Source organism: Bufo gargarizans, chromosome 1, assembly GCF_014858855.1.
Source record: "Bufo gargarizans isolate SCDJY-AF-19 chromosome 1, ASM1485885v1, whole genome shotgun sequence".
Classification (NCBI taxonomy): Eukaryota; Metazoa; Chordata; class Amphibia; order Anura; family Bufonidae; genus Bufo; species Bufo gargarizans.
In genome coordinates this window covers 642842792-642868611 of record NC_058080.1, presented here as the reverse complement: position 1 = coordinate 642868611, position 25820 = coordinate 642842792, and the positions used below count along the sequence as shown (strand labels likewise).

The 25820-nt window shown below is 43.3% G+C and overlaps 1 protein-coding gene across 1 annotated transcript in view; it reads left to right on the top strand.

The window, feature by feature from the left end:
* Positions 1-25820, top strand: part of ADGRV1 (adhesion G protein-coupled receptor V1) — a 522269-nt gene that overhangs the window by 483288 nt on the left and 13161 nt on the right. The window contains 4 exon segments of the mRNA XM_044282697.1: positions 13068-13225; positions 19520-19641; positions 22475-22666; positions 23731-23884. Coding sequence (XP_044138632.1) covers positions 13068-13225; positions 19520-19641; positions 22475-22666; positions 23731-23884 — 626 coding nt within the window.

Below are 25820 nucleotides of genomic sequence, written 5' to 3'. Positions count from 1 at the left end.
TTTATATTCAGATAAGGTAACCTTACACAACTGTGTATTTCGCAATATTCAGTTTATTAGTTGACAACGCGTTTCGGGGGTACTTCTGACCCCTTTATCAAGTCTTGTGCGTACCAAAGGTTATGTTGATTGATGTAACACTTGGTTTGAGTCAGTGGTGCGAGTGGCACGGCTGGTGTGTCAGCAGCACGTGGAGGACGCCGACCTACCCATACCATATGGACAGGGGTTGTCCACTTGCATGAAACTGGTAGCATACAGCTCAACCTCACTGGTTCCAGTGCTCTTTTTATATTTTTTCTTCCCTCCCCACTTCTCTCACAATTAGGGTTGTTACTTTCGGCAGCTGATACTAGTAAGTTGCACAGTAAACTGGATATACAACTGATCCCATCTAGACTGACTGACAGGAGCATTGCATACTACATACTCATCGTACGGCTCTATATCCATTGGGTGGAGGGAACTTTTTCCCTGTGTAATATAATTAAATGAGCCTAAGGACGTCATTGTATTGAAAATGATCAGAAAACAATAATTATAGGGCTGATGCACGGATCACAACTATCATGTAGGTACAGAACAAACAGCTATTGTCACTATACTGGTAGTTATCTCAAGCAAGTAGGTGAGCAACTGAAAATTGAAGACTCAATGAAAGCAACCAAAACCCTTTTATCACCGGGACACATAAGTACAGTAACTAGTTGAGGATTTCTATGTGTCTATTACTTTATGTGGATTTCATACTTACTAGTATGGTAGTATAGATGTGCACCTCACATTGCCCCATTGTGATTATGAAGACAGCAAAGCAAATACTGTCCTGCCCTACATTCTGCATATTGTATTATATACATAACCTCATATAAACAATGTTCACATAGTAATATTTCATATGAACATCAAACTTGAATGAGAATTGGAAAAAAGAAATGCAATTCCACTATAGTTTTATAGGTTTCTGTTTTAGGGTGTTCAGTGGGGGATGTGAAGCGACAAAACAACAGCGAATCGGCTATTTAGATTTTTTGTTCTTTTATGGCATTCATAGTACAGATACATATGCATATATTTTAATAGTACGGGTGTTTTAGAACCTGGCAGTGCATTACATATTTATTTTTATTATGGGGAAAGAGCAGTGATATGACTTTTTTATATATTTTTTATAGTATTTTTTAAAACTTTACTTTTTTAAGTCCTCCTAGGGGACTTGAACGTGCGATCTTCAGATTGCTTCGGCCACATACTGCAGTGAATTACCATTGCAGTATATGGGAGATTCGATACATTCCAATGGAGGCCTGCCACCCGCAGATGACCTCTGTAGATGGATTCCTATAGTTATATATAAAAGCATTGAAGGCCTGCAGGAGAAGGAGGCAAGTAAGTCATTTTCCCTTTGCAAGTCTGGCAGAATGGAGGGGGTTTGACCCCCCGCATTCTTGCACAATCCCTTTAAAGTTGTATTAGGCTACTTTCACACTAGCGGCAGCCTTCTCCGGCAGGCAGTTCCAGCGGGGGAACAACCTGCTGGAATCTTGCTACCGCTAGTGCACCGTGCAGTATCACGGCAGGCATGCCAAGAGGCGGCAGGAATAAAACTACGACATGTAGTTTTATTCCGGCTGCCTCTCTGCATGTTTGCTGTGCTGCGGCCGGACCTCCAGCCCGCCCTTATTATAGTGAATGGGGCCGGAGTGGACATCCGGCTGCACGGTGGGCTAGCGTTAGCACGGATCCGGAAGGCTGTTCCCCTGCTGGAGAAGGCTGCCACTAGTGTGAAAGTAGCCTTAATTACTTATGTCGTTAAAAACATTTTTTGGGGGGGGGAGAGGGTCAGTTTGAAGCTTTTTTTTAAAAGGGAACACTGTGCAACTTTTTCTTTACACCAGTTTTAATAAATGTCCCCTGAAGTTTTAGAAAAGTCCTTATCAGGTAGTGTAGTTTCAGTAGTGATAACTGTTGGGTTCTCCACTGGTGGCCACAATGGTGGCATTACCTATACACTGAATGCAATCAATCAGTGATTATGAAGCTGAACATATTGGATTTAGCTAGTGAGCATTTGAGAACAGTTTAGAAAGAACAGTAATGCAGAAAAGAGCTATATGCCTAAATGTATTATTGTCATGTGTTCTATTATTACTAAATGTCTTAAGCAATACAAGGCACATTAGTGATAGTGTTACATGCCAAGAATATAGGACGGGTGGAATCTAGTTAAAGGAAGAATGAAGATTGCTACATTATCCCTGCATATTTAGACATTTGCTGGTATTATGCCAAACAGCTTCAACACTGGCATTTCTTGGAGCAGTGATGTCATTCTAAAGCACGGTAGACAATCTAACCAGGGGCGTAACTAGAAATAACTGGGCCCCATGGAAAATTTGGAATGGGCCTTTCCCCTTAGCTACTCCCCTGGAACCCAGTCAAGATAGATCGCCACTCTCACCGTACAACCCCCCCACTCTGTCAGATAGCAATTATGAAAATAAAATAACCAGGAGGGTTGCATTTTTTGTGATTCACCATTCATTTCTATGGCTGCGAACCTTAGTTGTGTGACATCTGTTATTGCAGTGTAGCCCCAGCCTAAGGGCTCATGCACACAACCATTGGCTGTTTTACGGTCCGCAAATTGTAAAACTGCAAAACAATTATACCGACCATGTGCATTCCTCATTTTGCGGAACGAAGCGTCAGGTCCATAATAGAACAGTACTATCCTTGTCTATAATGCGGACAAGAATAGGACATGACCTATATTTTTGCGGATGCAATGGAATGGACATACGGATGCAGACAGTACACGAGTGCTGTCCATATTTTGGGCAGCTCCATTGAAGTGAATGGATCCACATCATATACTGTACATGTTAAGCTAGCAAAGGCCAAAAAGTTCTCCAGCCCGTGTGGTCACTAACCGGTGCTGGGGGAATTTTCCAGACATTAAATTCACAGTCCTTGATCATGTTAATTTTGTACCTTCTACCCGAATAAACCTGAAGTCTGCAGAGCTCAGGACACCTCAGCTCACATTTAGGGCTCATGCACATGAACATAAGGGCTCCGTGCCCGTATAGCAGACGGCGGGTCCGCAATATACAGGCACTGGTTGTACACACGCTGGACTCATTGACTATAACGGAGCAGGAGAATGGAAAGGCTGAACGCAGATGTGAACTCAGCCTAAGGGTACTTTAACACTTGCGTGAAACTTTTCCAGTATTGAGTTCCATCCTAGGGGCTCAATACCGGAAAAAAACAGATCAGTTTTATCCTAATGCATTCTGAATCCGTTCAGTATGCATCAGGGTGTCTTCAGTTCTGTCACTGTACAGTTTTTGGACGGAGAAAACATGATGCTGCAGTATATTCTCCGTCCAAAATTCCGGAACACTTGCTGGAATGCCGTATCCGGCATTATTTTCCATTGAAATGCATTAACGCCGAATCTGCCCCAAGTGTTCTGGAAAAACTGATCCAATTTTGCAGTCTGCGCAAAAAAAAAAAAGATAAATACCGGATCCATTTTTCTTGATGACAACCGGAGAGACGGATCCGGTATTGCAATGCATTTGTGAGACGGATCCGGATCCATGTACAAATGGTATCTGTTTGCATACAGATTGCCTGATCCGGCAGGCAGTTCCGGTGACGGAACTGCCTGCCGGAATCCAACAAAGCAAGTGTGAAAGTAGAGATCCGTTATTTTAGACTCTATTTCCCGTTATTAAGGACTCTATTTCCCGTAAAAAACAACTGACCTCTGATGAAAGTGACACAAACTGATCATAACTGATGCTCAAAAAATGACGGTTCAGTTATTTTTAGTGCAAACCGATGCTAACTGAGCACAACTAATGGTGCCAATGAAAGACCCTTTTTTTAAAAATTTTTATGTTCTTCTGATCTGACAGATCAGAAGAACGGAAAACAAAACGGTGATGTGAATACGCCCTTAGGTCTCATGCATACGGCCATGTCCGATTTTGGTAAGCAAAAACAGATCCTTCAAAAAAAAGGAAAGATTCCGGGTTCATTCCATTTTTTTCAATTCAATGAACAGAACGTGCTATTCTCATTTGCAAAAATAGAAAAGAATAGGACCTGCTGTGAGATTCTAGGATCGGGCACACTGAAACTGATTTGTATGGGTCAGTGAGCTATCCCTATAAAAATACACACCACACTGAAGAAAAATAATGTCGTGTATGAGGCCTAAGTTTTAGACATGATTAGTAAATCTGCCCCATTGTATGTCTTTACCCTGAGCTCTTCCAGAATTGTCCCTTCAGGAATATGGCTGAGGCCTAAGATGCCATTTAGATACCTAAATTAGACTACAACTGGCACAGAACCATCACATGTCCCATTCCCAATATCGCTGACAAACATAGATTTAGTTGGGGGAAGATGCGTCCATCAAGACATTTTGCCCAGCTTCTGCTGATGAAGGGGAAATGCATTATTATATGTAGACCATTCAGATGACACAGGTGCAGGCGCAGACTAACCAAACCAAACTATGCATCCATTTATAAAGCTGGGTAGATTATTCTAACTACATCGAGAGGTTGGGAGTCAGGCCAGCCAGTATTGTTTTTCCCCAGGGACCTGCCTTCTTGATGGGGTCCCCATAATCAGTCATCTTGCTGCTGCCTACCACTGTGTGAGCATATGTTCTAGGCTCATGTAGCTAGGAGGGCTGTAGTCCAAGGCAAGAGAAGGTCAGAAGGACACTGACAGGGGCTCCAGGGGGCTGAGGCACAGGCTAGACAGCAGGCTACAACTTGAAATCTGTTGGCAGACTTTTAGGGAATTACAATTGGGGGCAGGTAAGTTATGCACGCATTTGTACAGTGAGCGCCTAGAAAGAATTTCTCTAGTGGGCCCTAGACACCCCGGTCCGACAGTGGACAGGTGACAAGAGAAGATTGCTTTCAAATACATTTTCACCATTACAGTTCAGGCTGGATGATAAAATCTGATATGTCAAAAATAGCCAATGTGCTGTCAGCTATATTGATGCCACCGTATGTCCTCAAAGAGGAAGCTCCACACTGGACAGAGATGAGCAGCCTGGGTTGAGTGGGAACAGTGCATGTGATGAGTGGTGGTCTACGAGTTTTGATGAAACCATCACATTTCTACTGATTTGCGATTATGCTTAGTCTTACATAATGTGCAGAGCTGATGATGCATCCTATCAGTAAGTCTTGTGGGCTTACGCAGAATATGAAGCCCACACTATACGACTGAATGGAAGCATTTGTTGAACAGATGTCCACAACAATTATCTATGACAGACTTGCTGTCCTCCTTTTACTGCCCATTTTGCATTAATGTCAATGGACTTCATTCACTATTGAGGATGCCCACTGAAAACTGGCATGGTATTTTTACCGGATAGAAAAACAATAAAACATGTCAGTGTTTGCCCTAAGTATCATACCACTTAACTTCCCAGAAAACACTTAAATGAACAGTCATAAAAATTCATGTCCGGGAAAGTGTAAGAATGTAAATTAAGAGCCGATTTAAATAATTCCATCATGCTCGGAAGCAATTTGTGCCAAGTGCCATATTATACTCTATATACAGGCTCGGACCGGCCCATCGGGGAGCCGGGAGAATCCTCGGTGGGTCCCCAAACCAAAAAGTGAGCTTTCTTGCTTAAAGGGAACGTGACATCAACGTTATGCTGACCTCCCTAAGGGCAGTATAAAGTAGTGACAGAAATGCTGATGTCAGCGGTGTGTCACTCATGAGCTAAAAGTAAGGGGTTGTCGAGAACCAGCATCATAATCATTACAGCCCAGGCCTTGAGAAGAGTCAAATCTACCTGAGAAGAGTCATGGATAGTCATAATCTCCTGCTCTCCCCGCCCATCTGCTGATGATTGGCAGTTCTCCCCTAGAGAGAAAGGGAGAAAACTAGGTAGAATCCTGTCAGTCATCAGCAGGTGGGCAGGAGAGCAGGAATTCATGAATAACCAGGACTTCTCAGGTAGATTTGACTCTTTTCAAGGTCCAGTCTGCAATGATTATGATGCTAGTTTTCGGCAACCACTTACTTTTAGCTGATGTGTGACACACCGCTGACATCAGCATTTCTGTCACTACTTTATACTGCCCTCAGTACAGTCAGTATAAAGTTGAGGACAGGTTCCCTTTAAAAGTGATCTGCGATAAGCTCCGTCCCCATACACAGTAGGATGCATGATGCCTGCGATTCATACTAACTGAGAAGGAAAGGCTCCATACCAGCACTGATTCATGGGAACTGACAAGATTTTGTGTAATCAGCACTCCTGGTTAGTAAGGCTGTTTCCACATGATCTGATTTTCATAAAATCACTGCAAAAAACACAGCAATTTGCCACGATTTTATGTAAATTAGTTCATGTGGAAGAGCCTTACTCTGACCAGGAGTGCTGATTGGACTAAAACCTGTCAGTCAATAGCACTGACAGCCTCTCCTCCAATGAGGCAGCTCTGCTAGGACTGCTGCCTCTGTGATTAGTCTGGAGCGGAGCCCTGCTGCTGCGAGGGGGAGGAGCCTGGCTCAGGACCTGGGGACACAACTAGCAACACACAATGCCATGAGTTGAGGAAGGAATCTACATGTATTGCAATTGGTTTAAAAGAGTACCTACATGTATGACAGTGTGTGTATGTAAGAGTGCTGCATGTATGACAGTGTATGTATGTAAGAGTGCAGCATGTATGACAGTGTGTGTATGTAAGAGTGCTGCATGTATGACAGTGTATGCATGTAAGAGTGCTGCATGTATGACAGTGTGTGTATGTAAGAGTGCTGCATGTATGACAGTGTATGTATGTAAGAGTGCAGCATGTATGACAGTGTGTGTATGTAAGAGTGCTGCATGTATGACAGTGTATGTATGTAAGAGTGCCTGCATGTATGACAGTGTGTGTATGTAAGAGTGCCTGCATGTATGACAGTGTGTGTATGTAAGAGTGCCTGCATGTATGACAGTGTATGTATGTAAGAGTGCCTGCATGTATGACAGTGTATGTATGTAAGAGTGCCTGCATGTATGACAGTGTGTGCATGTAAGAGTGCTGCATGTATGACAGTGGGTGTATGTAAGAGTGCTGCATGTATGACAGTGTATGTATGTAAGAGTGCTGCATGTATGACAGTGTGTGTATGTAAGAGTGCTGCATGTATGACAGTGTGTGTATGTAAGAGTGCCTGCATGTATGACAGTGTGTGCATGTAAGAGTGCCTGCATGTATGACAGTGTGTGTATGTAAGAGTGCCTGCATGTATGACAGTGTGTGTATGTAAGAGTGCCTGTATGTATGACAGCGTGTGTATGTAAGAGTGCCTGCATGTATGACAGTGTGTGTATGTAAGAGTGCCTGCATGTATGACAGTGTGTGTATGTAAGAGTGCCTGCATGTATGACAGTGTGTGTATGTAAGAGTGCCTGCATGTATGACAGTGTGTGCATGTAAGAGTGCTGCATGTATGACAGTGTGTGTATGTAAGAGTGCAGCATGTATGACAGTGTGTGTATGCAAGAGTTCCTGCATGTATGACAGTGTGTGTATGCAAGAGTGCTGCATGTATGACAGTGTGTGTATGCAAGAGTGCTGCATGTATGACAGTGTGTGTATGTAAGAGTGCCTGCATGTATGACAGTGTGTGCATGTAAGAGTGCCTGCATGTATGACAGTGTGTGTATGTAAGAGTGCTGCATGTATGACAGTGTATGTATGTAAGAGTGCAGCATGTATGACAGTGTGTGTATGTAAGAGTGCTGCATGTATGACAGTGTGTGTATGTAAGAGTGATGCATGTATGACAGTGTGTGTATGTAAGAGTGATGCATGTATGACAGTGTGTAAGAGTGCTGCATGTATGACAGTGTGTAAGTTAGAATTACAGTGAGCGTTGACTCATGGAAGCGCGCAAGGACACCGCGTGTGCGCTCTCAGGGGTAAGGAGATCTGACGGTCTTTTGTCTTGTTAAATCACCACACAGCGCGCTTCAGATTAATTGCTGGCTGGCTTCAATCCGCGTGTGCGCAGTGTGAGGGTAAGGAAATTTAACAAGACAAAATACCATTGGATCACCTTTCCCCTGAGAGCGCATGCGCGGTTGGGCGCGTTGCGCGTCCATGAGTCAACGCTCACTGTAATTTTACCTTATCCATGTCCTGGTACTGCGCTTGCGCGGAGGCGCCGTGCCGTGGTACTGCGCTTGCACGGAGGCGCACACCCCTGGAAGTCACGTTGGGTAAGGGAATCTGACAATTTAAGGTTTTCTGACAGAACATCGGCATGTGTAGAAGTGTGCGTGTAAAAGAGTGCCTGCATGTGTAGAAGTGTGCGTGTAAAAGAGTGCCGGCATGTGTAGAAGTGTGCGTGTAAAAGAGTGCCGACATGTGTAGCAGTGTGGTTGTAAAAGAGTGCCGACATGTGTAGAAGTGTGCGTGTAAAGAGTGCCAACATGTGTAGAAGTGTGCATGTAAAAGAGTGCCGACATGTGTAGAAGTGTGCGTGTAAAGAGTGCCGACATGTGTAGAAGTGTGTGTGTGTAAAGAGTGCCGACATGTGTAGAAGTGTGCGTGTAAAAGAGTGCCGGCATGTGTAGAAGTGTGCGTGTAAAAGAGTGCCGACATGTGTAGAAGTGTGCGTGTAAAAGAGTGCCGACATGTGTAGAAGTGTGCGTGTAAAGAGTGCCGACATGTGTAGAAGTGTGTGTGTGTAAAGAGTGCCGACATGTGTAGAAGTGTGCGTGTAAAAGAGTGCCGACATGTGTAGAAGTGTGCGTGTAAAAGAGTGCCGGCATGTGTAGAAGTGTGCGTGTAAAGAGTGCCGGCACGTGTAGAAGTATGCGTGTAAAAGAGTGCCGACATGTGTAGAAGTGTGCGTGTAAAGAGTGCCGGCATGTGTAGAAGTGTGCGTGTAAAGAGTGCCGGCATGTGTAGAAGTGTGCGTGTAAAGAGTGCCGGCACGTGTAGAAGTGTGCGTGTAGCAGAGTGCCGGCATGTGTAGAAGTGTGCGTGTAGCAGAGTGCCGGCATGTGTAGAAGTGTGCGTGTAGCAGAGTGCCGGCATGTGTAGAAGTGTGCGTGTAGCAGAGTGCCGGCATGTGTAGAAGTGTGCGTGTAGCAGAGTCCTGTTGCTGTATCTATGCACAGAGCTTGGTATTGTTATGGTATCTAAGTACTGAGCTTGAAGGGGGTGCCTAAGTTAAAACTTACAGGGATGCTGTTAAAATAAAAAATAAAAAAAACACTTAAACTCACCATCCTGATCACTGTTTGATCCAGCAGCGGTACCCTGTTCTCTCCGTCGGGCTGCAGCTGGGACATCATGTTTTGGCTGCCGCGATAAAATGCCTGTGTACCGCACCTGACTGCTGTAACTAATCAGTGATCTCAGTGGTGTACAGCACCAAGGCCAGTGATTAGCTGCAGCGGTCATGTGCGCTATTAGGGTCCATTCACACGTCTGGGTCTGCATCCGTTCCGCAATTTTGCGGAACAGGTGCGGACCCATTCATTCTCTATAGGGACGGAATGGATGCGGACAGCACACAGTATGCTGTCCGCATTTGCGGAGCGCGGCCCCGATCTTCGGGTCCGCAGCTCTGCAAAAGATAGAACATGTCCTATTCTTGTCTGCAGCTGCGGACAAGAATAGGCATTTCTTTAGGGGTGCCGGGCGGGTGTGTTGCAGATCCGCAATTTGCGGGTCCGCAACACACCACGGACGTGTGAATGGAGCCTTACACTACAGCTTCCTATATAAAGGATTATTTTAAAGGATGTTGATGCAAATTGGAAAACCCCCTTAAGTGTCAATATTTGCATGAAACTATAGGGTGGGCCCCTAGAGTCACTTCTACTGGTGAGCCCTTGGCACCCCATTCCGACACTGTATATATACGTACAGTCATGGGCATAACTATAGTACTTGCTATGGGGCCCAGAGGTTGGCGGGGGCCCTATCAGGCACAAGAACATTGGGCCAGATTTATCACGACTCTGACAGCTCACTCCACTTTAACATATGGCTAAAGTCAGTTTTAGCCGAGTCAGATTGATGATCGTCCCTTTAAGACTGTAATAAATGTGGTTTGACGGTGTCACACGTCTTTATGAAAAAGTCGCACGTTTTTATGAAAAAGTCGCATGTTCTATTAAAAAGTCTCATGAGATAAGCATGGTCCTCACTGGAGTGAAATTGCGACTTTTTAAATAGTCCCAATAGTAAATCTGTCTAGAGATTCATTTACATAATAAAACACGCCCACATTCAGAAAACTGGCGAGCATAGTGCAGAGCAGAAAAAAGTTGCAAATTTGTGCTCCGTTTTAGCGTTTGGGACTTTTTGGGGGACTTTTTCACTCCATTATTCTGACCTGAGCTAATGGTAAATCTGGCCCATTGTGCCTTTTTGTGGGAAATAACAATATAGTGTCTTATTTCTATGATATGGGTTTTCTGATATATTATGCATACCTTTAGTTATTGCCTCTTATGCTGTTCCTATTTTCTTACACTAGGTGGTGGAACCCCCATCCTATTTTGCTATGAGACTCTATGAACTATAGTTACGCCCCTGCATACAATGCATTCGGAAAGTCTTCACACCCTTTCACTTTTTTCACATTTTTTTATGTTGCAGCGTTTTGCTAAAATTACACGTTTTTCCCTATCATTCTGCACTCACTACTCCATAATGACAAAGTGAAAACAGAATGCTCAAAATCTTTGATAATTTATTGAAAAGTAAAAACTAAAATATTACATTGACATAAGTATTCAGACCCTTTACTCAGTACTTAGTTGAAGCACCTTTGACAGCACTCACAGCCTCTAGTCTTCTTGGGTATGATGCCAGAAGGTTTGCACACATGGATTTGGGAACTTTCTGTAATTTTTTTTCTGCAGATCCTCTCAAGATCTGTCAGGTTGTATGGGGACCATCAGCAGACAGCCATTTTCAGATCTCTCCAGAGATGTTCAATTGAGTTCAGGGATCTGGCTGGGCCACTTATGGACATTCATGAAGTTGTCCCTAATCCACTCCTGTGTTGTCTTGGCTGTGTGCTTAGTGTCATTGTCTTGTTTGAAGGTAAACCTTTAGCCCATTCTGAGGTCCACAGCACTCTGGATCAGGTTTACATTATGAATATCTCTGTGCTTTGCTCCATTCAGCTTATCCCACAATCTTGACCAGTCTCCCTGTCCCAGCCGTTGAAAAACACCTCAAGAGCATGATGCTGCCACTACCATGCTTCATTGCAGGGATGGTATTGGGTGCTGACTGGTTTGCTCCAAACATGATGCTTAGGCCAAAAAAGTTCTATATTTGTTTAATCAGACTAGAGAATATTGTTTCTCACATTCTGAGAGTCCTTTTGGTACTTTTTTGCAAACTCCATCTGTGCTTACATGGTCATTTACTGAGGAGAGGCTTCCTTCTGGCCACTCTGCCATGAAGCCCAGATCAGAGGAGTGCTGGAGTGATAGTTGACCTTGAAGGCTATGTACATCTTTGGAGGCAATTTTTGTTTGATTGCATTTTACTCATTTTTGTCTAAAAATCATATTTTCAATTTGCCTTTATTAAACATATTGAGCTATTCTGTTACAAAGGGTTAACAGTTTTTCTAACTGTGTGACTGGTACTTTCACTTTGTTGCGCTAATCTAATAACCCTCATCTCTAAACTACTAAGAGGTTATAACACTTATTTAAGGCACATTCTTATCAGTAAGATAAAAGCTGAGCTATAATGAGTGTTTACAATGAGAGCAAAGATAAGGAGTCCGTCTGCTCCTCAGATGATGGAAAAGACTAAGAAAAACACAGACTGCTGCTAGAGCATGTCAGCTCTGTACAGAAAAAAACGAATCATTATTTTTAATAAGGACCTATTGAAAAAATGATTTTAGCTCAAAATAAGTACAGTGCAGTAATAAAAATAATTGCCCCAAAAAGTGCACATAGCCTTTAAGTTTCTCTTCTGAATGCAGAAACTTTGGAGCTCAGCCAGAGTGACCATTGGGTTCATAGTCATCTCTCATCATAATAATCTGGAGCTCAGCCAGAGTGACCATTGGGTTCATAGTGACCTCACCATAATAATCTGGAGCTCAGCCAAAGTGACCATTGGGTTCATAGTCACCTCACCATAATAATCTGGAGCTCAGCCAGAGTGACCATTGTGTTCATAGTCATCCCTCACCATAATAATCTGGAGCTCAGCCAGAGTGACCATTGTGTTCAGTCATCTCTCACCATAATAATCTGGAGCTCAGCCAGAGTGACCATTGTGTTCAGTCATCTCTCACCATAATAATCTGGAGCTCAGCCAGAGTGACAGTTAGGTTCTTAGTCACCTCTCACCATAATAATCTGGAACGCTTCCTTTCCGACAATCACCTGCTTCATCAGGCTGGGAAAATCCACCTTTAGTTTGGTGGGGCAGCCAGCTCTAGGAAGAGTCCTGGTTGTTTAAAACTTCTTCCAATTAAGATCTATAGTGTCCACTGTGCTTTTGGGAACTTTCAGGGAAGCAGAATTTTTTTGTACTCATCTCCAAATCTGTACCTCCACACAGTCCTGTCTTTAGGCTCTACAGGCAGTTTTTTTCTCCTCATGGCTTGGATTTTTCTCGGATATGCATTGTTAGACCTTATACAGGGAGTGCAGAATTATTAGGCAAGTTGTATTTTTGAGGATTAATTTTATTATTGAACAACAACCATGTTCTCAATGAACCCAAAAAACTCATTAATATCAAAGCTGAATATTTTTGAAGTAGTTTTTAGTTTGTTTTTAGTTTTAGCTATTTTAGGGGGATATCTGTGTGTGCAGGTGACTATTACTGTGCATAATTATTAGGCAACTTAACAAAAAACAAATATATACCCATTATATATATATTCATGTGAGAGATGAATGTGATATTACTGGCCTAGAAAGAAGCCACGGCGCTCCTCTACACAATACAGCTCTTCTTAGTGGTAGAAAGATAAATATTAACAGTTTCATTTTTCTTTTACAGGTGTTTTATTCCGAATGTCTATGCAGCACTCTTTACAGCTGCCCTTGTGCCATTAGTTTGTCTTGTGGTTGTACTTGTAGTTTTTATCCATGCGTACCAAGTCACACAGCAATGGAAAGCATATGATGACGTGTTTAGAGGCAGACCCAATGCTACAGGTACAGTACGGGGAATTAATATTTCTTCCTACAGTAATAATTATCAACGCTGTGATGTCTTGTTATTTCAGCAAATAGCATTTATTATGTAGAGAAAGTTAATACAAGGCACTTACTAATGTATTGTGATTATCCAAATTGCTTCCTTTGCTGGCTTGAATCATTTTTCCATCACATTATACACTGCCCATTTCCATGGTTACGACCACCCTGCAATCCCGCAGCGGTGGGCGTGCTTGCATGCTATATAAAAAAGGCACAGGCCTATGTGCACTCCCACGGTCATGGCCACCAGAGAGATCGGCATTTTTACCCATAGTGTGCAAGAATGACCACTGCTGCTGGATTGCAGGGTGGTCGTAACCATGGAAATGAGCAGTGTATAATGTGATGGAAAAATGAACCTAGCCAGCAAAGGAAGCAATATGGATAATAACAATATACTGTATTAGTAAGTGACTTGTATTCACTTTCTCTATATGATAAATGCCACTTGCAGAAGTGACAAAACCCCTTTAACATAGCTAGTGCCACTCTTGAACATGAGTTGTGTGTGGTATTGCAGCTCAGTCCTATTCAATTGAATGGGACTGATGTGCAATATGACATGCAACCATAGCATAGGCAAAAGTGGTGCTTTCTCTAAAAGGAAGCAGACTTCTTTTTCTAACCTCTTACAACTCCTTTAGAATTTAAATAATTTGTCATGCAAAAAATCATCAATAACATTACTAACCAGTGAACAAAAACTACACAGTGCCAAACAAATACCTTACAGTGCCCAAATACACTAAGCCAGGCCCAAATAACTAAAAACAGTAAATAATGCACATAATACCCCCTAGCAGCACCAGATACCACAGTGCACCACAACATATGTTCCCAGAAGCCCCAAACAAAAGCCACAATACAGCACAAAGTAACTGCTCATAAGCACCAAATACCACAGTGCAGCACAAAACACCTCTTCAGCAGGACCAAACAAATACCATAGTGCAGCACAAAACACCTCTTCAGCAGGACCAAACAAATACCACAGTGCAGCACAAAACACCTCTTCAGCAGGACCAAACAAATACCACAGTGCAGCACAAAACACCTCTTCAGCAGGACCAAACAAATACCACAGTGCAGCACAAAACACCTCTTCAGCAGGACCAAACAAATACCACAGTGCAGCACAAAACACCTCTTCAGCAGGACCAAACAAATACCACAGTGCAGCACAAAACACCTCTTCAGCAGGACCAAACAAATACCACAGTGCAGCACAAAACACCTCTTCAGCAGGACCAAACACACCACAGTGCAGCACAAAACACCTCTTCAGCAGGACCAAACAAATACCACAGTGCAGCACAAAACACCTCTTCAGCAGGACCAAACACACCACAGTGCAGCACAAAACACCTCTTCAGCAGGACCAAACAAATACCACAGTGCAGCACAAAACACCTCTTCAGCAGGACCAAACAAATACCACAGTGCAGCACAAAACACCTCTTCATCGGGAACAAACAAATACCACAGTGCAGCACAAAATATCTCTCCAGTAGCACCAAAAAGCACCAGTGGCAGTAGATTTGTCCCCAATGGTTGCAGCATTGGGCCTCTTCCCACCCCTCCTTCACTGGTAACAACATTGTCCCTCTTCCTACTGCTGCCCCACTTGCAGCAACATTGTCCCCATTGCAATATATTTTCACTGCCAGCAGCATTGTCCCCATTCCCACCTTTCCTGCACTGGCAGATGCAGTGTCCCCTAAACACCTTTCCTACTGGTGGCAACATGAGCACAGGTGATGCTGGAGGCTGAAGGAAAAGTGTCAGGCACCTCTCTCATCTCCTCTACAGATACTTTTTTATCTCCAGACTCCCTCTGAACTACTGGATGCTGGATCTGTGGTTAAATGACCATGATGCCATGGCACATCCTTTACCCCTTCTAGCCACAGAAATTGCACTGATAATGCAGGACTGGCATCATTGCAGCTTTAGCTTTGCCATAGCAGGCAGTTCTCCGACCAACCAGCCCACCAGGAATCTGCCTAGTAGGACAGATTACACATCTGAGTCTGTCTTTGAGAAAAATAATGAATTGAATGATTGTTAGGAGCAGGTTGAGAAGTCTTCTAGTGTGATACTGATCACTTCTCAGCAGGTCTTTATATACTATTGATAAAATGTTTTCACCCATAGGCCACAGTGGAGATATTTTGTAAAAATTATCTGAAATCTTCCTGAACTAAAGCATTTTAAGTATGAAAGTCAGACAGCTGACTCACCTAATAATAGATGGCTTTTAAAAAACAGAATCTAATCTTTCTCCAGGGCCTAAAATCTATGATTTCATAACAAAATGAACCTGAAAAGCCCTGTATTACAACAATATTGTTGTTTTTTTCGTTGGGTAGAATTTCAGGTTTATCACTATATCTTAGATTCTTAGAAACCCTATTTATGTGTTCTTTCTGCCTTATAGTGTTGGCTGTAAAATATATTATATTAAAGGGTTTCTACCACTTTAATATATGTACAATACAAGCTAAGTATTATCTTATTCTGTTCGGCCGTTTTGTTTAAAAAAAGCACTTTTATATTTATGCAAATGAGCCTCTAGGTGCTATGTGGGTGTCTTTTCAGCACCTAGAGGCTCCGTCTACCTTCATAAACTGCCGCCCAGCTCCTCGCTCCAGCACGCCCAGCTCCTAGTGAATTTGATCCTCCCCCTGCTTCTGGCGTCTGAAATCTCACGCCTGCGCCGTCCATCTCTGCATTCGGTGCAGGCGCAGTGGAAATGTCTGACCGCTCCCTGCCCAGACATTTCCACTGCGCCTGCGCCGAATGCCCCCGAATGCAGAGACGGATGGCGCAGGCGCGAGATTTCAGACGTCAGACGTCAGACGTCAGAGGCAGGGGGAGGATCGAATTCACTAGGAGCTGGGCGTGCTGGAGCGAGGAGCTGGGCGGCAGTTTATGAAGGTAGACGGAGCCTCTAGGTGCTGAAAAGACACTCACATAGCACCTAGAGGCTCATTTGCATAAATATAAAAGTGCTTTTTTAAACAAAACGGCCGAACAGAATAAGATAATACTTAGCTTGTATTGTACATCAGACACTAGCGGATCACTAGTGTCTGAAAACGAAATGGGTGCAAAGCAAGTGGTAGAAACCATTTAAAGCAGACATGCTCAACCTGCGGCCCTCCAGCTGTTGCAAATCTACTACTCCCAGCATGCCTGAACAACCTACAGCTATCAGCCTACAGCAGGGCATTGTGGGAGTTGTAGTTTTACAACAGCTGGAGGGCCGCAGGTTGAGCATGTCTGTATTACAGAAATGTGAAATCATATATACTGTATAAGTGTTATACAGTGTATATGTAAAACTGATAAAAATATATATAGTATAATACTTCTATTATACATCTATTCCCTACAAATAATACAAAACTTTACTTTTATAGTGCCAGCATATTCCAATGAAATAAATGACAAGTAATCTGGGCAACTGAACAAACCACGAAACAGAAAAAAACTAAAAGAGAGAGGTCCCTGTCCATAAGAGATTACACTACAGTATAATAATAAACCACTAGACAGATGCCTGTTTTTATTATTGCCAAAGATCCTTGCTTGTTCACTACCCTCAAATTAGTGCCTTGAGATCACGAGCTAAGTAATCTGCGACAGACTGGTAGCTAAGGGCATACTGCCCAGCAGCTCCTCTTAAAAGGCATAGCAGCCAATTAGATTTAGGTCAATCTGCTATTCCAAAAAAAAGGTGGCCATACACAAAAGATTAAAGTCAGACAGAAAGGCAGATATTGGCCATTTTGTATGGCTGTTATTTGAAAAACTAGCACAAACTATCATTCACGAAGAGTCTGCCGAAAATGTAAGCTGCCATGCTGGCAAACATCGGCCGAAACTACTACTACAGTATGGTGATGGCATGAATTCAGTTGCCATTGTGCTCAAGCACTAGGGAGTAAGTTTTTATTTTTTTTAAAAACCGACTCCCTGATCGGCCAGTTGGGACTGTCAATCGTACGATTGCGGCCAATTATTCTATCAAAATTATGGCCATCTTAACGCTGTGTTCACATCTCTGGCACAAATTCCGGTAGTCTGTTCCGGCAGATGAACATACTACGAGGTTACCATATCGGGTACAGCTGCACAAATACCGCTGCATTTGTCTGTCCAGATGCCGGCATTTATGCAGGAAAGTTGTCAGATTCCAATTAAATATCATTATAGTCAATGGGATCCGAAGGTGTGTGGCGGTTTTTTGGCTACACTGCATACAGTGAACTCCAGTAGTCTGTTCCTCTGCCGGAATGGATTACCAGAGTTTGTGTAGCAGATATGAACCTAAATAGAACAAAAATGGTGGGTGACCTTAATTAATACTTAATGTACAATTAAAATACTAGCCCAATAAGGATAGTAAACAAACAATCGCACACAGTGGTGCAGACACACATAACACACAGTGGTGCAGACACACATAACACACAGTGGTGCAGACACACATAACACACAGTGGTGCAGACACACATAACACACAGTGGTGCAGACACACATAACACACAGTGGTGCAGACACACATAACACACAGTGGTGCAGACACACATAACACACAGTGGTGCAGACACACATAACACACAGTGGTGCAGACACACATAACACACAGTGGTGCAGACACACATAACACACAGTGGTGCAACCTCAGAATTGCTGACCCCATACCACAGGAGTATTCTCTGAGGTAATTGACCCTTAATTAGGGTTTATGTAGGGATAGGAGGGGATCCATGTGCTGGGTCTCTTCCCCTATAAATCCCTACTATAATTACACTATCTATCCATACACAGGGGGTGAAAAAACGCTCGCCATCAAAAGGGCGACCCCCCTGTGACTCCTGACTCTTAAGGTGTCCTTTCTTGTCCCTGCACTGCGCCAGTTGACTGCCCAGCATCGTCAGAGGGAAGTAAACCACCACAAGGGCCCTGGTGTGGATAACGATAACTTCCCCAACGTGTTTCTTTGGCCTTGGGCCAACTCCTCAGGGGACTCGCAACAATATATCAGCAGTTTATCAACAAACTTAGGCCTCATGCACACCACCGTTTTTTTTTAAGGTCCGCAAAAACAGGGTCCGTAGGTCCGTGATCCGTGACCGTTTTTTCGTCCGTGGGTCTTCCTTGATTTTTGGAGGATCCACTGACATGAAAAATGAAAAAAAAAATCGAAGTCAAGTTTGCCATTGAAATGATAGGAAAAAACGGACACGGATCACGGACACGGATGACAATCTTGTGTGCATCCGTGTTTTTTCACTGACCCATTGACTTGAATGGGTCCGTGAACCGTTGGCCGTGAAAAAAATAGGACAGGTCATATTTTTTTCACGGCCAGGAAACACGGATCACGGATGCGGCTGCCAAACGGTGCATTTTCCGATTTTTCCACGGACCCATTGAAAGTCAATAGGTCCGTTGAAAAAAACTGAAAACGGCACAACGGCCACGGATGCACACAACGGTCGTGTGCATGAGGCCTTAACCTCAGAGTGGAGAGGAAGGCTCAATTGGATGCAGAGGTATAGTCTGAAAGTCGCCATCCATTCCACCCCATAAAAGGAGGCCCTCCGTTTTCACATGCTGTATTGGGTCCAGCCGGGCTTGTGGCAGCAGCGTATGGCAGCAGCGCCATGACGCCTTAGGAGTCAGGAGTCACGTGGTAGTCGCCCTTTTAGGGTGAGCATTTTTCACCCCCTGTGTAGGGATAGATAGTGTAATTGTAGTAGGGATTTATAGGGGTAAAGACCCAGCATGTGGATCCCCTCCTATCCCTACATATGCCCTAATCAAGGGTCGGTTACCTCAGAGAATACTCTTGTGGTATGGTTCAGCAGTTTTGAGGTTACACCACTGTGTGCGATTGTTTGCTTACTGTCCTTATTGGGCTATTATTTTAATTGTACATGAAAAGTTAAGTATTAATTAAGGTCACCCACCATTTTTGTTCTATTTAATTGCTTAATATTGGGGACCCATTTTGTTTGTAACCACAATTGACCATTATTTCCTATGGTTGTGCGATTAGTCAGATATGAACCTACCCCATAGGAAAGGCACCAAAGCGTCATTCACACCATCTGCTACTTTTTTATTTTTCCTGTGTTAAATCCCCTATATATTTGCTAGATAGGATTGTAAGTAAATGAAGCGAATGGAGAAATGATTGCAATACCATGCGAGAGTAATGTGATGTTTCCCTTGCAGAGATCCCTCTGATTTTGTATCTTTTTGCTCTTATATCGGTGACATGGCTTTGGGGAGGATTACATGTAGCCTACAGACACCTCTGGATGTTGGTTCTCTTCATCATTTTTAATAGTTTACAGGTAAGACTTGTGACAGGTGACAGCTCAACGCACAGACTGGCTGTTCCTCCCTGTGGATATGAGTAGTGGTATAATAACCTAAGAAGCAAAAAAAAAACTTTACTCAGATAATAGCAACTTGAGTATCTAATCTTCAACTGTGCATATATGTTATATTATCCAAGAATCATCTCCATGGACACTGGTGCTTATCGTGGCTGATCCAACAATATTTCTGTCCATGAGCGTGGTCATTGATGAGCCATGTGTGCATAGAGTGCTACCCAAACACATGGGGGGGGGGGGGTAGTTACAGAGTCAAGATTACTCTCCTCTATCTCAGTCTTTGATCTCTCACACAGCCTGACTCCCAAGAAGCCAAACTACGGGAGTTTACCACATATGTATTTATACACCTCCCACTGACTTCAATGGGCGATATATGTAAATCAGTGAACTCCCTTAGGGGTGGTTAAAAGTGTGGTAAAATTTTCTGCACACTATGCCTAGTTTGTCAATGGGGTGGGGCTTATTTGAAAAGGGGCACGGCTTAGCTGCAATATATTATGCCAAAATAGTGCCATATTTCATAAAAATTATGTTGCAAAGTAAGCCAACCAATAGATGGTATAAAGATGGACAAAAGTGTCTAGCCATGGACTGAATTTGTCATTTAGCCTGACTGTGACAAAATTGGGACAGGTCTAGACAGCCTGTCTAAGCTTATGCCATTTATAGGATTAATAAATGTGTCCCTATGGCTGTGGATGAGGAAACGGGATTTGGTGGGGGGGGGGGGGTGTTTAACCAGAGAAACAAAACTTTAACCCCTATAAAAATATTTGATGACACTTGTCAGTAGAGAATTTTGAACCTACAAACAAAATGATGTAACCTCTTTACTACCCTAGACCACCACAGGTGTAAACATTAACCCCTTTACTGCCCTACCCACCACAATTAATACTACTGCTGATTGCACTATTGTTTATGCTTGGGAGTTAGTTTGCTATTTACATGAGCAGTGTGGTATAGAGTCATATTATGTGTATACTGCAAAATGGAAGGATTTATTTGTACGGTATGATAGAATTAACTGTGTGCTGTATGGTGGCATTTATTATGTGTACACTATAGCGGCATAATCTATGGCTACCTGTCGTGCACCTGTTTGTGTCTGCATGCTCTATATTGAGAACTGGACACATTAATACACCTTTCGTATATACAGTAACTTGCAGTCGAATTATGTTAATTCCATGTGTAGGAAATGAGAACACCATTTCAATGGCCGAAAAAATGAAGCTGTCCCATGCCCTTGTACGATGTAGAACTGTACTGGCAGCTTGTGTTTGCCCAGTAATGACAGTCCCTCACATTGTCCTGCTCGCTCTGAGGTTATTTATAGTCCGCTTACTTTGCCTTAGAGGAAAATGTGGTGGCTTCCCATAAATCTGTATATTTTATTACAAGAAGTCCCCACGATAATGTCTCCTAATATAGTCCGACTCTGACAGAGTGTTTATATAGTCATGTTATCCGAATAAAAGATTAGATGTCAGAGTGGAAAGTACCTGTAAGATACACTTACCCTGCTGCATATCTCCTCAAGGCAAACAGGGTTTCAGGGAAATTCTTTGTGAGATATTATGGCTCTCGGTGTGACATGTCACACTGCAAGCACTCCAAATGAAAGTCTTTAGTTTCAGTGTATAAGGGGACTCCTTTAGAAAACCAAAGTCACATAATTCTGGAAGTAATACCCTCTGCAGCCAGTCAGATGCTAGACATTTTTTCCTAATGCAGATTAAAATGTAGAAAGACGTGATCTCAATATGTAGTACTGTACTATACAGTAGAAAGGTGCTCCTAGACAGCTGATCGGTGCATGCGCTTCACTGGTACTGGTGTTGACTGGCAGGATCTTATAATGAACCGCACGTAGACTACCTGTGACATTGTATGTTGAATGTGACTCAGAAAGCACCACGAATGTTAAAAATATTGTATCCTTTCCCGCTAAAAGTTTATATATATATAAAATAGACCCTGATAACTATAAAAAACACAATTAGGTAGTCACCTTCTAAACTGCATTTCAATGGAAATAAAGTTATTCTCCTGCGTGTTAATGTACTACTTTAGCGCAATCCTGAAAATGTAACTGTACTTAGTGACATATCAAAGGTTTTGATTGCTAGGGGTCCGAGTCCTTCTAACTCCTAGGTTTAGCGACAAGTGGGGACCTCAGCACTTGGACCCCCCACCAATCAAGACTTTTGATATGTCACTATGACATATCAAAAGTTTTTGGGAAAATAAAAGTACAATGCGGCAGCTTAATACAGTCTAATTTTAAACTTAGACTAGACAATCTAACTAACCTGAGACATCAACGGTGATCATGCTGGATGATGAATCTGGCGCACCTTTAGACTGTCTAGTCTGTTTACACTTATTAGTTGGCTTACTTTACACCACAATCATGCGCATTTTCTCTATACATTGTCGCACCACAAGCCACCCCTCTTTCCGAAAGCCACGCCCCTTTTCCCACTAAATCACATAAGCAGCAAAAATATTTTTGTGGCAGTTTTTGATTCAGGTTTTTGAGCCAAATCCAGAAGTAGGTTGTAAGGGAATGATAAATCTTAAGAAAGGACTCCTTCTTTCTGGATTCATTTTTGGCTTTGGTCCTTTTCACAGGAAGAATGCATTATAGCCCACTAGAATAAATAGTTGCTCCCCTATCTAGCTAATAGACCAGGGTCCTGAACAAGAGACCACCCTCTATTATTTACATGGAAATAATATCACAAAACTATATTTATTTCATATTTGGTTTTCACTTTAGGGTCTTTACGCCTTTGTGGTTTACTTCATTATGCACAATCAGCTATGCTGTCCGGTTAAAGCCAGCTACAGTATAGAGATGGATGGACATAGAGGCCCGGCCTCTGCTTTCTTCACACCAAGCAGCGGGATGCCACCTGCCGGGGCGGAGATCAGCAAGTCCACTCAGAATCTTATCAGTGCTATGGAAGAGGTACATATAGCCAATACAATACAGTATGTTGTAATATGGTGTAAACTCTAATGTTTAGGGTCTTTTCACACTGCGTTACTGACTTCAGTGTTAAACCTCCAACATGTCCGTTAAATGGAGGCTGTGCCAGATGCCTACCATAGACTATTATAATATCCGTTTAACAGATGTGATATTTTTTACAGCATGCATCTGGATGGAATAGCGCAGTCTTCTGTGCTACTCCATCCAGTAAAAAAACAAAATAAAGCATTTTCCCTGCCAAATGGAGGTTAAAAAGGCCTCCTACCATTGGGGACCTGTCGTCTTCTACTTTAAAGGGAACCTGTCACCCAAAAATCGCCTATTAAGCTGTTTACAGTACCTTATAGTGCTGTATAGTCGTTTCCTGATGCACTTTTTGTTAGTTTTGCAGCATGTATGCTCAGTCAGAAATCGATGTTATATTCAGCTGCTGCCCCGTGCTTCAAGTCAGGCTTGAAGTCACGGGGGCAGCGGCCTCGGCGTCTTACATGGCCCTCTCCCCGCCCCCTGCCTCTGTGACTGACAGCCGAAATCCGATTCCGGGACCGCGCTCAACGGCCGCATGCGCAGTAAAGGGCGGCAGGAGCGCGGTCCCGGCTGCCGCGCGTACTACGCGCCGTCTTACTTTCGCCGCACTGCGCATGCGCCCGACATCCTGTATCAAACGCGCCCGCGCCCAGATGCCGGGCGCGCGGTCCCGGATTCGGAGTTCGGCTGTCAGTAACAGAGGCAGGGGGCGGGGAGAGGGCCATGTAAGACGCCGAGGCCGCTGCCCCCGTGACTTCAAGCCTGACTTGAAGCACGGGGCAGCAGCTGAATATAACATCGATTTCTGACTGAGCATACATGCTGCAAAACTAACAAAAAGTGCATCAGGAAACGACTATACAGCACTATAAGGTACTGTAAACAGCTTAATAGGCGATTTTTGGGTGACAGGTTCCCTTTAAGTTCATACTGTAAAAGACACAGTGTGAAAAGACTCTGTACATATGTCACTTTTTCTTCTGCTACATTCTTGCTTTTTTATATTGTTAAAGATTTCAACAGAATGGGACAGATCTGGCACCCAAGAGAAGCAAAGCCCCCAGAATGGTGCAGCCTATACCCCATCTGGAGGGTACAGCAATGGGTCACTGGTCGCTGATGAAGAACTACAGGAATTTGATGACTTAATATTTGTATTAAAAGCTGGTAAGTTACAGGCTGTTCTAATATTATAATTCAGTCTTGATGTAAAAAGTGTTCACAGTTTTTATAAGCCTCAGCTGTTCCTTCCTTTGTTTGCCATCTCACTTCTGTGTACCTTAGGTTTTCCCTCTATCTTCGAAAATTGCTGGCAAATACAGTCCATTTTATGGGAGTGTCTGCAAAACATATTGTGAAAGATTATACTCATCAGAATGTGTTTACCAGACATTAAGACGTGATCGCACAGTGCAGTTTGATCCAGAGGAAAAGTTTAAAGGATTAATAAAATGTCTTGTTTATGATTCCAATTCTTTGGCTAAACTTAATGGAGTCTGTTACCAGGAAATGTACTTGTTATTCCAGGCTGTTTGTTATGGCAGTGGCTGTGGAGCCACTGTGTCAACCAACAAATGTGGCTGTGGGCTACCGCTAAGGATATTATTCTGGCGTCCCCTGGTTTTCCCCCTGTAACCCCTGTACAGGGAAACCACTGGGCCTCTGCTTCCTGGAGTAGGGCAGGCAGAGTATGGGTTTGAGGTTGTGTCTGGTAGTGAAGCAGGCAGCGTAGGGGTCAACACGGAGATCAGGTCAGTCAGTGGAGGGAAAACGGGCAGTAAGTCTGTACGTGGGCACACAACACAACGGACATCTTTGTAGGTTACTAGCACACTAGAAAACCTGTTGCTCAGTCACTATTCCACAGGGGAATGTACCTTAAATGAGTTTTCCGGGATTTTCAGCATAGGTCATCAATATCAGATTGGCGGGTGTCTGACACCCAGCACCCCCGCCAATCAACTGGTTGAAGGGAAGACCGCACTCCGTTTGAGTGCTGCCTTCCCTTCTTTGTTTGCCTGCTCACCGTCGTCATCACAGTGGTGAACAGGTGTAATTACAAGCCATGCCATTCATTTCTTTGGGATGCCTCGTTCCTAAACACTTAAATAGGAAGAAGCAATCCCATAGAAGTGAACCTACCTGACTTCTGGATTTAACCATCTGCTGCCTGCCTGTTCCTCGTACTGACCTTGTGCTTCCTGTCCTGACCCTCAGGTTGCATTTCTCTACAGCGAAATTTCCCGGTGAGCTAATGCCCATGGGGCTGCCTGAGTCCTCTTCCTGGCCGCCAGCCAGGTACATAACAATCTGATGCTCTCGGCATTAACTAATGCTAGGACAATCAGGTACAGATGTAGCAGGGGTAACACACACACTCTTAACTCAAATTTCTTAACTCATCTCGTTATCTTGAAACAAAAGCCATTAAAAAACAATTGCTTAACGCATTTAGTTTAGATAACATGTGTGTTAATCCTGCTACATCTGTACATATGCACCTGTCTGGCGGCCACAGGTGCCCTCCTAAATTCAACTGTATCAACATCCACAGGTGATATAGTTGAATACGGTGGCAGTATTATGTGCTGTACTGTGATAGTTGGTTCTGCTGGGGTGATATCTTGTACTGCACTATGGTATTGCTGTCTACTTCTGTTGCCTGCCTTCTGTCAGTTTGGATTTGCCTAAAACAGGCATGTCCAAACTACGGCCCTCCAGCTGTTGCAAAACTACAACTCCCAGCATGCTCTAATAGCTGTAAGCTATCCAGGCATGCTGGGAGTTGTAGTTTTGCAACAGCTGGAGGGCCGCACTTTGGACATGCCTGGCCTAAAACCATAGGGCCACTTTTTGGTTTTGCCCAGGGCCACTTTAAGTTCCCAGTCCGCCCCTGCATTTGCATATGGATCAAATACACCTTTTCTCCAAGATGAAGCAATGGTTTGTTAAGTGAAAGGTTTCATTACCTTCAACTAAGCTAACAGTACAAGGCACTATGTCTTGTGAATTTCCTGGTAATAGACTCCCTTTCAAGAGAGAGCCTATATTTTAGCATCATGTCATTTTTATATCTAGGAGAGCTAGACATGTTCTATGTTTT